General features: G+C 35.1%; 2 protein-coding genes across 2 annotated transcripts; one reads left to right on the forward strand and one right to left on the reverse strand.

The window, feature by feature from the left end:
• Positions 1-595: 595 nt before the first annotated feature.
• LOC6643029 lies at positions 596-6,092 on the forward strand. Its single transcript, XM_023176082.2, has 5 exons — positions 596-840; positions 3,261-4,123; positions 4,201-4,419; positions 4,498-5,286; positions 5,418-6,092. The coding sequence occupies exons 1-5, from the start codon at positions 654-656 to the stop codon at positions 6,042-6,044; spliced, it is 2,685 nt and encodes an 894-aa protein (XP_023031850.1). The 5' UTR covers positions 596-653; the 3' UTR covers positions 6,045-6,092.
• A 4,949-nt stretch (positions 6,093-11,041) lies between these two features.
• Positions 11,042-13,174, reverse strand: LOC6642909 (zinc finger protein 585B). Its single transcript, XM_023176146.2, has 2 exons — positions 12,914-13,174; positions 11,042-12,836 (listed from the first exon to the last, which is right to left on the reverse strand). The coding sequence occupies exons 1-2, from the start codon at positions 13,076-13,078 to the stop codon at positions 11,463-11,465; spliced, it is 1,539 nt and encodes a 512-aa protein (XP_023031914.1). The 5' UTR covers positions 13,079-13,174; the 3' UTR covers positions 11,042-11,462.
• Between the last annotated feature and the right edge of the window lie 281 nt (positions 13,175-13,455).

Raw genomic sequence — 13,455 nt, forward strand, 5'->3', positions numbered from 1 at the left:
AAATTTGGTGGAAATCTCAACAACAACAACAAGTCAAGCAACAACAACACAGAGAGAGAGAACACCTTTAGCAAAAACGCTAAAAGAGACGCTAAAGAAGAAGCGAAGAAGGGAAATTTTTAAAAGCAGCAAGAAGAAGAATTACTACAACTACAAGATAAAAACAGTACAACAATTGCATTGCAAATTGAAAATTATTAAAAAGAAGAGAAAGACTGCAGCAACGACAACTACCACAACAGCAACAACAAATAATTGGCAGCCATATTTACAACAACAACAAAATACGTGACAAAACGCTCACTCACTCACACTCATACACACACACACACACACTCAGAAACAGCCAGACACTCACCTACACGCTTAAAAGAGATAGATAGAGAAAGAGAGAGAGAGAGTGTGTGTATGAAAAACAAACCATAAAAGCAAATAAAAAAAAAACACAAACAGCAACAACAACAAAACAACACATCTACGAAAAAGTGACAAATAAAAATTTGTAAAAACGTATTTTGAATATATGTGTGCGGGGAATTTGTGTGTATATATTACATAAATCGAGAAAAATAAATAGAAAAGAAATTAACAAAGAAAACAAACAAGGAAAAAAGATTGCATTTTAATTTTTTTTTGGCACATTTCACAATATTATGGAAATTGCACCATTGATCAATAACGCAGTTGTCTCTGCCGTTGCCGCCTCTGCCTCAGCCGTAGTTGTGTCTGCCTCTGCTTCCTCTTCCTCCTTTGCCTACGAGAGCAGCGAGAGTAATAGCAGCAGCAGCAGTAACAGCAGCAATAGGAATAACAACAACAACGGCAAAGAAAATGATAATGGTAAGAGAAGAGAGTAGTATCTCTACATACATATACATATATAAAAGAAAAATAAGGCAAAAATAAACAAGCCATCATAGAAAAAGGAAAACAAAATATATACATATATGTACATATATATACATATATTTTTAAAATACGTATAAACAACAAAAAGTTAAAGATCATCCCTTCTGCCGCCTGGCCCCCATGTCTTTGGCATCAGCAGCAGCCTTGCCACCTGTTTTTCCGTCTCATTCACTCATTCTCTCTCACTCTACTTTCTTGTTACTCCCACCTGCTTTTCCATCTAACCTACTTGTCGCACTAACTCTACCTGTCTCCTCTTCGCTTCTTCTTTTTTCTCAATAACTATCCGTTTCCCACTCTCATTCTCCTTCTTTTGTATCTTTAGCGTCGTTCATTCGGTTCTTATCCTACTTCATTTTGTCCTTCTCTTGCCCGGCCTTGTGCTCATCAGAAACCCCTCCCCATTTAACCATATCGTCTGTTTGCTGGCTCTCTCTCTCTCGCTCTCTCAGTAGTTTTCCATTTATAGTTGCAGTTTGCAACACTCAGCGGAGGTCGCTGAACTGAACCTCCTCCTCTTCCTTCTCCTTCTCCGCTGTCACCGCCACCGAGTCTCTTTGCTTAGCAACATTTTGTTTTTGCAATAATTTCAAAGGCCACTTCAACAAAAAGGCAATAGTTGTTGTTATTGTAGTGTAATATCGTATCTATTTTTTTTTGCCATTGTTTATTTTGTTATTGCGCAATATGCGCAGATCATTGCCCAGCTAGCTAGCTAGCTTCAGCATTGGCCCCCACCAGCGAGTGAAAAGATTTTTTAAATGCCCTTCTAGGGGGACAGAGACCTCCAAAACGGTTTTTCCTTCAAATGTATTCAATAACGGCCTGTCACTAAAGATGGAATAGTCTTAACGAGTTGCTGGGTCATTAAAAAACAACTGTTTAAATAGGAAGACTTCCCATAGATCTTGAACTAAGCGTCGTGTGCCTAAAAAACTGTTTATTTCAGGTTTTACTAGTCGAAGAAGTAACCCTTATTTAACAATTCAAGAATGAAATTTTATCTAAACTTAGTGTAGAGAGGGTGAAAAGAAAAATAGGTGTCCTTTAAATCCTTCGCTTAGGTTAGGAGGTGTCGCTTGGAAACTTCACTAAATTTTCTCACTAATTATTTGGCTTTATATACCAAAGGGGAAAGATATTTGTGTAAATAAAGAATTTTCATAAGCAAATCAAGCTAATTGGCCAATTGGAAGTTGAATTAGTGTTGAAAAACGAATTGCACACACACATTTCTATATCATTAAAGTCGCCAAAAAGTATGTAACAGACAGAAGGAAGCTTTTCCGACCCCATTAAGAATATATTATTGATCAGCATCTGAGTCGATCTAGCCATGTCCCTCCGTCCGTATGAACACCTTTATCGCGGAGACTATGAGAGCTAGAGCCACCAAATTTGGTATGTGGATTCGTGTAGAATGTACAGTGATCAAGTTTATTTCAAATTTTCGCCACAACCCACCACCGCCCACTCAAATTAATATAACCGATTTTCTTAAAGACTATACTAGCTAGAGACATAAAATTTGATACTGTGTACTGGCTTTGTACGCTCTCTTCGGGCACCATAATTTAGGAAACACCGATTGGCTTTCGAAATATTTTGCCTATTAAAATCAAATTGAGCACACTAAGTAGTCTTATTAATTTTTACCAAACTTGATTAAAATTGGACAAGAAACATAGAAAATATCTGTATAAACGAGTTTTACTTGGCGGTTCATTTTGGAGGAGTTGGCCGAGTGCTCGTGTACATTCGTTATTCGAAGTTGAAAATATTTTTTTCACATGGTTCATGGTATACCGAAGTCGGCGGAAACGACTTACTTACTTTATACTTTATCTAAAATCTATTTTTTTAAATTTGCATGGGATTTCTGTATTGCTTACTTAATTTTAGCTAATTGTAAGGAGTATCTAGAGTTAGGGACTCCAAACTAAATAAGCTAAGGGGAAAACGTGATTTTTTGGCTTAAACGAAAACAACATCCATAAAATTTGCCCGGGATTCGAACCTGTAGCCTTGTTGTTCAGTTGCCCAAATGACTGGGCCGCCTAGACAACTCATCTACCGAGGACTGCAAGGAAACATTATTATAGTCTAGTGTTTCAATAACACACAAGATTATCAGTCTAATAAATCCTTGATTTAAGATGATGTACCTTTAAAATGTACCTAGTAATTTTCACTTCGAAGTAAAAACAACTTGTAATTCATTCGATAAATTTAAATATGTACAAAAAAAGGAAGGATTTTAACTCAGTTCATAATGTTCATCAAAAGAATAAGCTTTAATGAATATTTAACAATTTTCTAATTTAAATTAACTTCTATTTTTATATTTGCAGTTAACAATTTGGCGTTGTTGGCGTCGCTGACGTTACGAAAAGTGCTAAATATTAATAATATTAATAACAATAACAATAATAGCATTAGCCAACAACAACAACAAAATCATCATCATCAACTACAACAACAACAACAACGACGACACTCCGATAACGAAGCCGAAAATGATGTTTTAAATCAATTACTTAGAACCGGAGCAATATTCACCAAGACAACAACAAAAACTTCCTCAGCACCGATAGCCATTGAGAAGAAGAGACAACAGTCGCAGCAGCTTAATCATAATCACAATCATCATCACCATCAACAACAACAACAACAGCAGCAGCAGCATGGCCAGTCGTATCAACAGCAGCTACAACAACAACAACAGCAACAGTATCCAAATAGCGCACAGAAACAACGCCTCAATTCATCCATATCATCGACCAACTCATCATTATCCTATGGTAGTTCCATTTCATCATCCGATACCTCTGATGGACAACAGATCAATTTATCCACCACTCCAGCAGCAGCAACAACAACAAACACTATCAAAGCGTCCAGCATTAAATTGCCAGAGAAATCAAAGATTCCGTCCGATATACTTGATGATCTGGCCAGTCGATTTATTATTAATGTACCGGACATGGAGTTAAATAATTTGATAAGAATTTGCTTTCAAATCGAATTGGCACATTGGTTCTATTTGGATTTCTTTTGTGCCCCAGAACCAGAGCAAGATGCTGCTGCTGCAATTGCAGCAGCTACTGCTTCTGCTGCTGCCGCTGCTGGCGGAAACAGTGAACAGGATATACAGCAGCGAAAGAGAAAGTTGCCAGAGGTGGGCATTAAACAGTTTGCCATGCAATTATTTCAGGTAAGTTTAAGCTTTTATAGTTCCTAATAGGGAAGGAGATATGCTCATTTGTTACCTTCTTTCTATTCTATCTATAGCACATTCCCTTCCTAAATAAGCACTTTGGGACTGTGGATCAAATCCTAGAGGAATGGAAAAACTACAAACTATCCGTGCCCACATATGGAGCCATTTTAATAGCCGAGGATCTAAATCATTGTTTGCTTGTGCAATCCTATTTTGCTCGCAATTCATGGGGATTTCCCAAGGGTAAAATTAACGAGAACGAGGATCCAGCCCATTGTGCCACCAGAGAGGTACATACAACAGAAAAAAAACAAGATATTCTATTCTATTCTTAATTTCCCATTTGTTTTTTGTTTTTTTCTGATTAGGTTTATGAGGAGACTGGTTTCGATATAACCGATATTATCGATGCCAACGATTATATTGAGGCTTTTATCAATTATCAATATACTCGACTTTATATCGTGCGAAATATACCCATAGATACACAATTCGCACCACGTACAAGGAATGAGATCAAGTGCTGTGAGTGGTTTCGCATTGATGCATTGCCGGTCAATAAGAATGATGCCATATCGAAAGCCAAATTGGGCAAAAATGCCAATTCATTCTTCATGATAATTCCATTTGTGAAGCGTCTGAAGAAATGGGTAAACGAACGAAAGGCCGGCATTGAGCCGACACGACGACGTAAGTTCTCGGGCCAGCAGAGTCCGAAGGCGACCTCATCATCGCCCATACAGCAACATCATCAACAAGAACAGAATCAAAGTGGTAAAAAAGATGTTAATGGTGGACGATCCTCATCGCGTAGACAAAGACACAAGTCCATGGGTGATTTGGATGGCATGGCCAAGATGAATAATCTCAATGGTGGGGGCAAGACAGCAGGGGGAGGTGGAGCAGGCGGCGGAGTGGTGCCCACTTCAGTGTGTGGTTCTGTTCCTGCTACCTCTTTGAATATATGCAATAGCAACAATGGCAAACGCAATAAACAAAATGCGGCTGCTGGCAGCAATATAACAACAACGACAACAACAACAACGCCACTAACGGCAGGAGGAGTAGGAGGAGGTGTTGGTAATCCAACCTCAAAGCGTCAGCTGTTTCATAGTCAAAGCCAAAACGATGCCCAACAGCCGGCAAACAATGAAAAGGTGAGCTTTTAGATACTTTTGGAGACTTTGTAGAGTTGCTCAAAACAAACGTTGTGGCCTACAAATGAGCTAAATGATTTAAGTTTCTATCACGATCTAAAGATATTTCTTTTTCTCTATATACTCTACAGATTGTCAGCTCTTTTGATGTAATCCGCAAGGGGAAGCAGCAACAACAGAAGGCAAGCAAGGCCCAGAAGCAGCAGCAGCAACAACAACAACAACAACGATCACGGGCCAAATCCCAAAGTGATAAGCAAAGCAATCATCAGCAGCAGCCGCAGCAGCAGCCGCAAGTCAAGCAAATTTTAGGTGGACAACAACCCACAACGGGAATGGATTTAATAGCAATGCTAACGGCTGCAGCAGCAGCTAAAACCGAACAGCAGCAGCAACAACAACAACCACAACAGCGTCCACGACCAGCTTCTGTATCACTTAATTTTGGTGGTGGTAGTGGAACTGGAGGAGGAACAACAACACCAATTGTCGGTGAAGGTCAATCGTTCCATAAATTGCAGCGAATGGCCTCTGGCACCAATTTGAAGCGTGCTCAATCGCAGCAGCAAAACCGACAACAATTGCCACAGCAGCAACAACATCAGCTGCTGCAACAACAACAGCAGCAGCAGCAACAACAAAACCAGCAAGTAGGCGTAGACACGCCTACATTGGGCCCATTAAATTTCACGCCCAATTTCAATTCGTGGACGAATTTCTCTTTCACAAAAAATTTCATAGCAAATGTTTTTTGCTAAAGAAGAAGAAGAACAAAAACACGAAATGTTCAAGTGACAGGATAATTTTTTTTTCTTTCAAATTATATATTCGAGTCGAGATTTCTTTTTTTTTTGTAATATTGGAGAGTTTTGTAGAGTTGCATTTCTAAGTTCTAAGACCAATAGACCACTATGGAGACTTTTGTAGAGTTTGCTCAAACGCTTGTGTGTTGTGTGTGAGTGTGTGTAAATTGTGAGTATGTATGTGCGTGTGCGCGTAGTTTTAAGCAAAGAAGAAAAAACATCAGCAGCCTTAAATTGTACTTTGGAGACCTTGTAGTTTGTAGACTTTTCTCTCTCTCTAGCCCACACACACTTTCTCTATTCGCCTCTCTCTCTCTATCTATCTCTATCTCTCCCTATTTGCACGCAATGTAGGGGGAGACTCTTGACTTTGGAGACTTGCCAAGAAAAGAAATTGAGAAATTGTAAGCATGCCAATTGCATTTAAACCAACATTAAACTAACACTTTATATAGACAATTAATCATGTCTAGTCCTTTTGGAGACTATATATATATATCCAAATACATATATATATAATATATGTGTGTATGTATGTGTATATGTATAACAAAACTTCATAATGTTTTTCATGATCTCCATATTGCAAATGGAGATGCAATTTCCCCTATATATATATACATTTATATGTATATATATATATATATATATTCCTATCTATAAGTGAATGAGAAAAAAGAACTAAAGTAAATTATGTAAAAAGGATTTTTGTACCAAAAAAAAAAGAAAAAACAAAGCAAAAATTGTGAGTCTTCCGCGCTCAGCACACAAACAATTTTTATAAATTTAAACGAAGTAAAAACAAATGGAAAAAAAGCAAAAAGAAAAAGTGAAAAAAGAGAGAGAACAGAAAAAAACACTTTCAAGTACAATACAATTGATTAATTATAATGTTAGTTTTTCTTTGTATTTATCTATATATATATATACATGTGTGTGTGTACATGTATGTATGTATATATATATATAGAGAGAAATTCGGTAAAACTAATGAGAGAATCGTTTTAAAGCCTAGCTTGAACATAAAGCCCAAATAATTTATGTTGAATGATTTTTTTTCTATGTTTTAAATTTTGTTGTGCTTTTTCTGTATTTGCATTTGTGATGTTTGTGTATATATATATATATAGATATATATATATATGTATGTATATATTTATATGAAGAATCACACTAAAACGTAAAATTATATGTGGCGCAACTTGCAATTTGGCCTAACCAACTTTTTCTCTGGGCTTGTTCCATATAATACATATATATTTATATATATATATATATGTGTGTGTGTGTATACTGCCCTGCCCCCCACCTAAGAAATGATGTATAAAACAAATGAGAATGAAACACGATATAATAACCATGTAAATAATTAATTGTGATATAGTATTTCTTAGCACAATTGTGATCTAAACGAAAAGTGAAGTGAAAATGTAACGATGTGGGCTACTAAAACGCTAACTACAAAAACAAAAAAAAACACAATAATTGTTTAAGAATAAAGTTTTAACTTACACACGATATCAGGCATATCCCAGATCTAAACGAAATACAAAAAAAAAAAGAAAATAAAACTTAATTGCAAAAATTTCGTCAATTTAATGACCAAAAGAAAACCAAACAGCAACTTGTGGCAAGTAAAATGATGTTTCACGAATTTAAATTAGTTTAAAATTGTCTTCAATCAAACTTAACAAAAAAAAACAAAACAAAACATTTAATATTATACAAAATGCGATTAAGAATATTAAAAGAAAAGTCTAATTGTAAACATTTTTCGTATTGTTATATATATATATGTATGTATATGTATATATATATAAGTCAGGATAAAGCAAGATCAAGTAAATTGATGCAAAATTTTAAGAAATGTCCAAGTCCTTTTTTTGATATTTGCAACTGCATAATAATAATGCCTATAACTATAATTATATCTTAAAATATATATATATATATATATATATATATGTATGTATGTATGTGTGTGTATGTGTATGTATGTGTGCGTAGAGTTCCATTCATGTTTCCTATAATCGATAAGCAAAACTATTGTCGTATCATAGTCTCCAAAAGAAGAAAACAAAACCAACTAAAACACTAGAAACGAAAAACGAATTGAAAAATCATTTTTTTAATAAGTTTAAGCTAGAAGACAAATTGCAATTTGTCCGTCTCCAAGGTCAAACAAAGAACACTACAACAAATATTCTAGCAGAAAACACAAACACATAGCAAAGAAGAAGAACTCTACAAAATATGAATCTAAACTAACAAACAAAAAGTCTCCAAAAAACCTATAAGAACACTCTATTTACAATAAGCAAATCAAAACTAAACACACAAGAAACAAAACAAAAATCTCTCCAATCTCTACTTAAAAGAAAAATCGATGAAAACTTTATGTCAATTTAATGAATTCTACTACAACAACAGCAACAAAAAGAACTTTTATCAATTTCTTCCCAACACTTTGTATTTCCTTTTCGAAAAATATTGCTCTATGTTTTTCTCACTGCTATATCTTTCTTTTAAAGGCTTTAATAATTTTTGAGATTTTTTAATTTATATTTTCCTTTGATTTTCTTTTATACTCTTTTTTTATTTTAGGCTCTTCATTCAACAAATGTCTCTTTTATATTTCAAATAAATCTTTTTCTTCCGTTTTTTAATTTTTTTTTTGTTTTTACGACATTTGCTTGGAGAGCGAAACCAAAAACAAAAACAAGAAACAAAAAACAAACAGCATCAAAAACAAAAACAAAAAAAGAAAACCGAAAATTTTAACCAGCAATGAAAAATCAAAGCTATAAAAAATGATATCAGAATGATGTTGTGACAAATCAAATCAAATTGAAATTGTATTTCAAATTCCAAATGAATCGCGAATCAAAAACAGAAAATACAAAATTCAATTCAATCAACAATCCGCCTATATAGAGCAGCAGATCGTGTGTTCATCCATCCCACTTCTAAAAATATCGTTTTTATTTTTTCGAACAATACAAATAGAACAATACTCGTAAAATTTTACCCCACCACGACCCAGTTCCCTTAAAATTATAGTTTGATTTTGTAAACTGAAACTGAAAAAAAAGAAATTTCATTTCTCCATAAAAATTGTTAAAACAAATTGTTTGATTACTGAATTCCCCCCTACCCCCATAACCAAGCATATATCTGGGCAATAAACCGATCAACCCAAACTTTTTAGTTTGCAAAACAGACAACCAAATCAAATGTGTTTTATTCGAGGGGGGTGACCACATTAAATATACGACGAGATCAAGTCATTGGATTCTTTATGAGTGTGTGAACACATAAGAGTTGTTCACTTAATTGAGTAACTGAACATGTTCTCTTCGAAATATTCATTTTTTGCTCAGTTGTAAGATGTAAATATCGAAATAAAACTCAGAATGCTTTTGCTGAGCAACTGATCAATAAAGTGAGGAACTGATCAGTAAAGTGAGCAACTGATCAGTGATGTGATCAAGTGAACAAAATAGGTGAGTTTGACTACCTTTGAAATAAAGAACAAAGAATTATTATGAATATTTTCTAGACCTAAAATATCCCTAAAGTAATCACATTTAACCAGATTTCGTTTTTTTCTTGCCATAAATTATAATTTAAATGCTAGAAGAATTTTTATACCCTTGCAGAGGGTATTATAAAATTGGCCAAATGTTTGTAACGCACAGAAGAAGACGTTTCCGACCCCATAAAGTATATGTATTCATGATCAGCATGAGAAGCTGCGTCGATATAGCCATGTCCGTCTGTGCAAATCAACTTGACGCCGCCATCTTAAGAGCTTTTGGGCTGAAACTTGATATTTGAGCTACTTATAGCCCGGAGCAGATAAAGTATGAAAATTGGCAGAATCGGACCACTATATCATATAGTTATAGAAGAACCATAGATGAAGAAATTGGAGTATCTCTATGAAATTTACTAATACGATAGTTTTGGATATAAAACATCAGATCCAGAAATTTCAATCAGATCGAATATTTATTCGATGTTATATTTATAACACAAGTTACAGTCAATATAAATCGGCTCTACTACGTCATTGCTTGAAATCCACAGAGCAGCTGAGCACACGCATACACACACAGACGCAACGCTACGTAAACTGTATGTGTATGCGTGGCAATCGCAGCATGCAGCTTGGGGAATTCTTCTTTGATATTTTTTTGTTTTTAATTTTTGAAATCGCATCCACAGTCTTATTCCAAAAACTATAAAATGTTGCATACTTTTATGCTGAATTAATTTTTTTTTTCTATATTTTAGAACATTTTTGTTTAAAAAATATACTAAAATTTCATATATTCAAGATTTTAATTTAAAAAAATAATTTGACTTTAATACAATGCATTTTACTAAGTCCAGTCCAGTCCATAGACTGCTTCTACAACCAGTAGGATATAATAACTTACCTCAAATTTGACTTAAATTAAGAAATATAAATAAAATGGAGCGAAATTGGGGAGTGTTAATAGCAGGTTTTATATTGCCATCTGGTGTAAGCATTTGCTTAATTATATTTTTGATTTAAGTTGTGAGAAATTACATTTTTACTCCATAATACGCAAACACTTTAGGTAGATTCTTTTTAAGATAAGACTCCACGATCCACTCCAGAATCATCCGTAACTGCAACATCGAGCGTTTGATTCAAAATAATATAATATAAAGTTGTGTTAATAATTTCAGACAATTTTACTTTTAAAATTGTTCTTTAACAATCAATTGATTTAGCAGGTGAAAAATACATAACATTTTATATATTATTGATTTCAATCTATGCAAATTATTAAGTTAAGTTTTCCATATAATTTATAAAATTTTCCGACTTTATGCAAAAAACAAAAACAAAATCTGGTCCAGCTCAAGCATAAAACCCTGTTAAAGTTCTTTGTGACTTTTATTTGTATTTATTATTAATTATTTTATTTTATTCCGATAGTTTATTTAAAACTAGTTTTTAAGATTATCAATTATTTATGTGCAAAAAGATGAAAATAAAATAGAAACAAAAGAAAATACAATATAGGTATTTAATGATCTAATGTTTAAAATGTTTTCGAGCTTTAAAAAAGGTTTCATTTCGGACTGCTTGAATACCTGTTATACAGTCCATGAAAAGAAAAGGGTAATTTATATAAATATATATGTGTGTTTAATCCGAATAGTGAAAGGTTTTAGTCTGATGATCACTGAGTTTGGAAATCGAATGTCAATTGCTCCCTTCGCACATTTTAGCCATTTCATTTGTTTTTGTTTATACAAAACTAGTCTCGTTGGTTGTTATTACAGTTAGTTTTAGATATACAATTATATGTGTATATATGCATGTGTGTGTACGTTTCATTTCAGCGATATAAATTGACCACCTTGTAGTTTTTTGGTATTCTTGAAATTGTTCGAACTATTGCCAATGACTATGAATGCCGGCGATGTTAATGGTGGCAATTGGGAATCAGGATGTGATTGTAATACATCATCCATTTTACGCTGTTGCTCAACGAGTTCTAACATTATATCATCATCATCACCGATGCCCTCCAATTCGCATGTGACGTCTTGTCTTCTGCGTTTCTTTTGCTCCTGCTGCAATGGATTGTGAACAGTGCGTATATGCCGACGCATATTGCTACGTGATGACAATCTTTTCGAGCAGATTATGCAATAAAATTCCTCACCAGAATGGGTGATCTTGTGATAGGCCAACTGGGCCCGAGTTTGAAACGTTTTTTGGCAATGCTTCATCGGACAGGGAAAGTTTCCTGGTGTGGGGGATGTGGTTGGTGGCTTCGTGGGATCTGTCTTTACCATTTTTACCGTCGAGCCAAGACGTTTGACATGCTTTTTCATGTGGATGCTGTAACCGCGTTTTGTGTCAAAAACTCTTCGACAATCGGTATCGTTGCACTCATAATTTTCCGGATTTCTATGTACGTCGCGTTCGTGACGCAGTATGCTATAAACTCGATCAAAGATTTGTCCACACTTTTGGCAGCGATAGTGCAGAATTTCGGACGATTCCTCGTCGTTATCGTCAGCAGCAACAGTAACACCACCACCACCATCGGTATCATCATCTTTTTCTTGATTATTAACCACAGTCGTTTGATGTTGTTTATCCGCCTGGTGTATGTGCAGTTGGTTCGAATCCAAAAAGGTTTCGCCGCAATCAAAGCAAGCATAATGCAGCTGACTATGATCGTAAATGCAATGATGTCTTAGCTTGGTACCACCATGGAACACCATGTGACAGTAGTAACAATACATATCTGTGCGATCTGTTACCAATTTACCAAAGATGCCACCATTGTTGGCCAGCACAAGGGCATCGATATCCAATTCAGCTACCGAATCTGGATCATATTTGACTTCTGGAGACTCGACATATTCCTCACTAAGGAGATCATCAAGGGCCTCATAATCACTATCGATTGGACCGGCCCAGTCAATACTTTCTACATCCACCACAGTGTCTTCTTCATTATCCTCCTCCCCCTCATTGATCTGCGCCTCGTTCTCGTTCTCTGGCGCATACTCTGATTCGTTATGACCTCCTCCTTCTTCTTCTTCTTCATTCTCCTCCTCATCTGATATACCCGTCTCCTGTGACTGGAGTCGACCTTGGGCCTCACCCCAACTGCGTAAATTATCGCACATTTTGAGTACCTCAGCCATGCAATGATCACAAATGCATCCCGGCAAATCCTTGATATCCACCTGTAATATATCAGTTAATAATCCATTTGATTATATTGCCGCTTTGCGTTTTAGCAACATTTTTTTGTTATTATTACCTTTATTTGATAACACTGAAAGAGTTTTTGCAGCATTCCTGCGGCTAAGTGAAGCTTCTCGAAATCCACATCGGTGGAACCGGCCAAATTTTCTAGACACAATAAACACAAGTCTCCAGATGATGATGATGATGACATTTCCATCCCCGTTTGTTGATCAGCCATTTCGACATGAACAACAATTATAAAACAATAACAAAACAACAAGATTATCAACAAATGCGAGTGTGGCCCAACAGTGTGACCCTATCAATGTTTGGCGCCTTACAAATCACGTTTCATCTTATGACGTATTTACACATTGTCAACAAGCGCATGGCATGGACATACCTAAAATGAATATTTGGGAAAACATGGATATTTGAATTATAGAAATTATAATGCTATACATTGTTTATTTCGTCACCTTTTAAATTTTGTAGAAATAGCAAAATTGGACTTATTATCTTTGATTAAACACGATCTTCCTTTAAAAAGCGAAAATTTTAACGGATTTCTTAATCATTAAATGCATTAAATGAGAATTTAGGAAGAGAAAAGTG

This window comes from Drosophila willistoni, assembly GCF_018902025.1.
Source record: "Drosophila willistoni isolate 14030-0811.24 chromosome XR unlocalized genomic scaffold, UCI_dwil_1.1 Seg41, whole genome shotgun sequence".
NCBI lineage: Eukaryota > Metazoa > Arthropoda > Insecta > Diptera > Drosophilidae > Drosophila > Drosophila willistoni.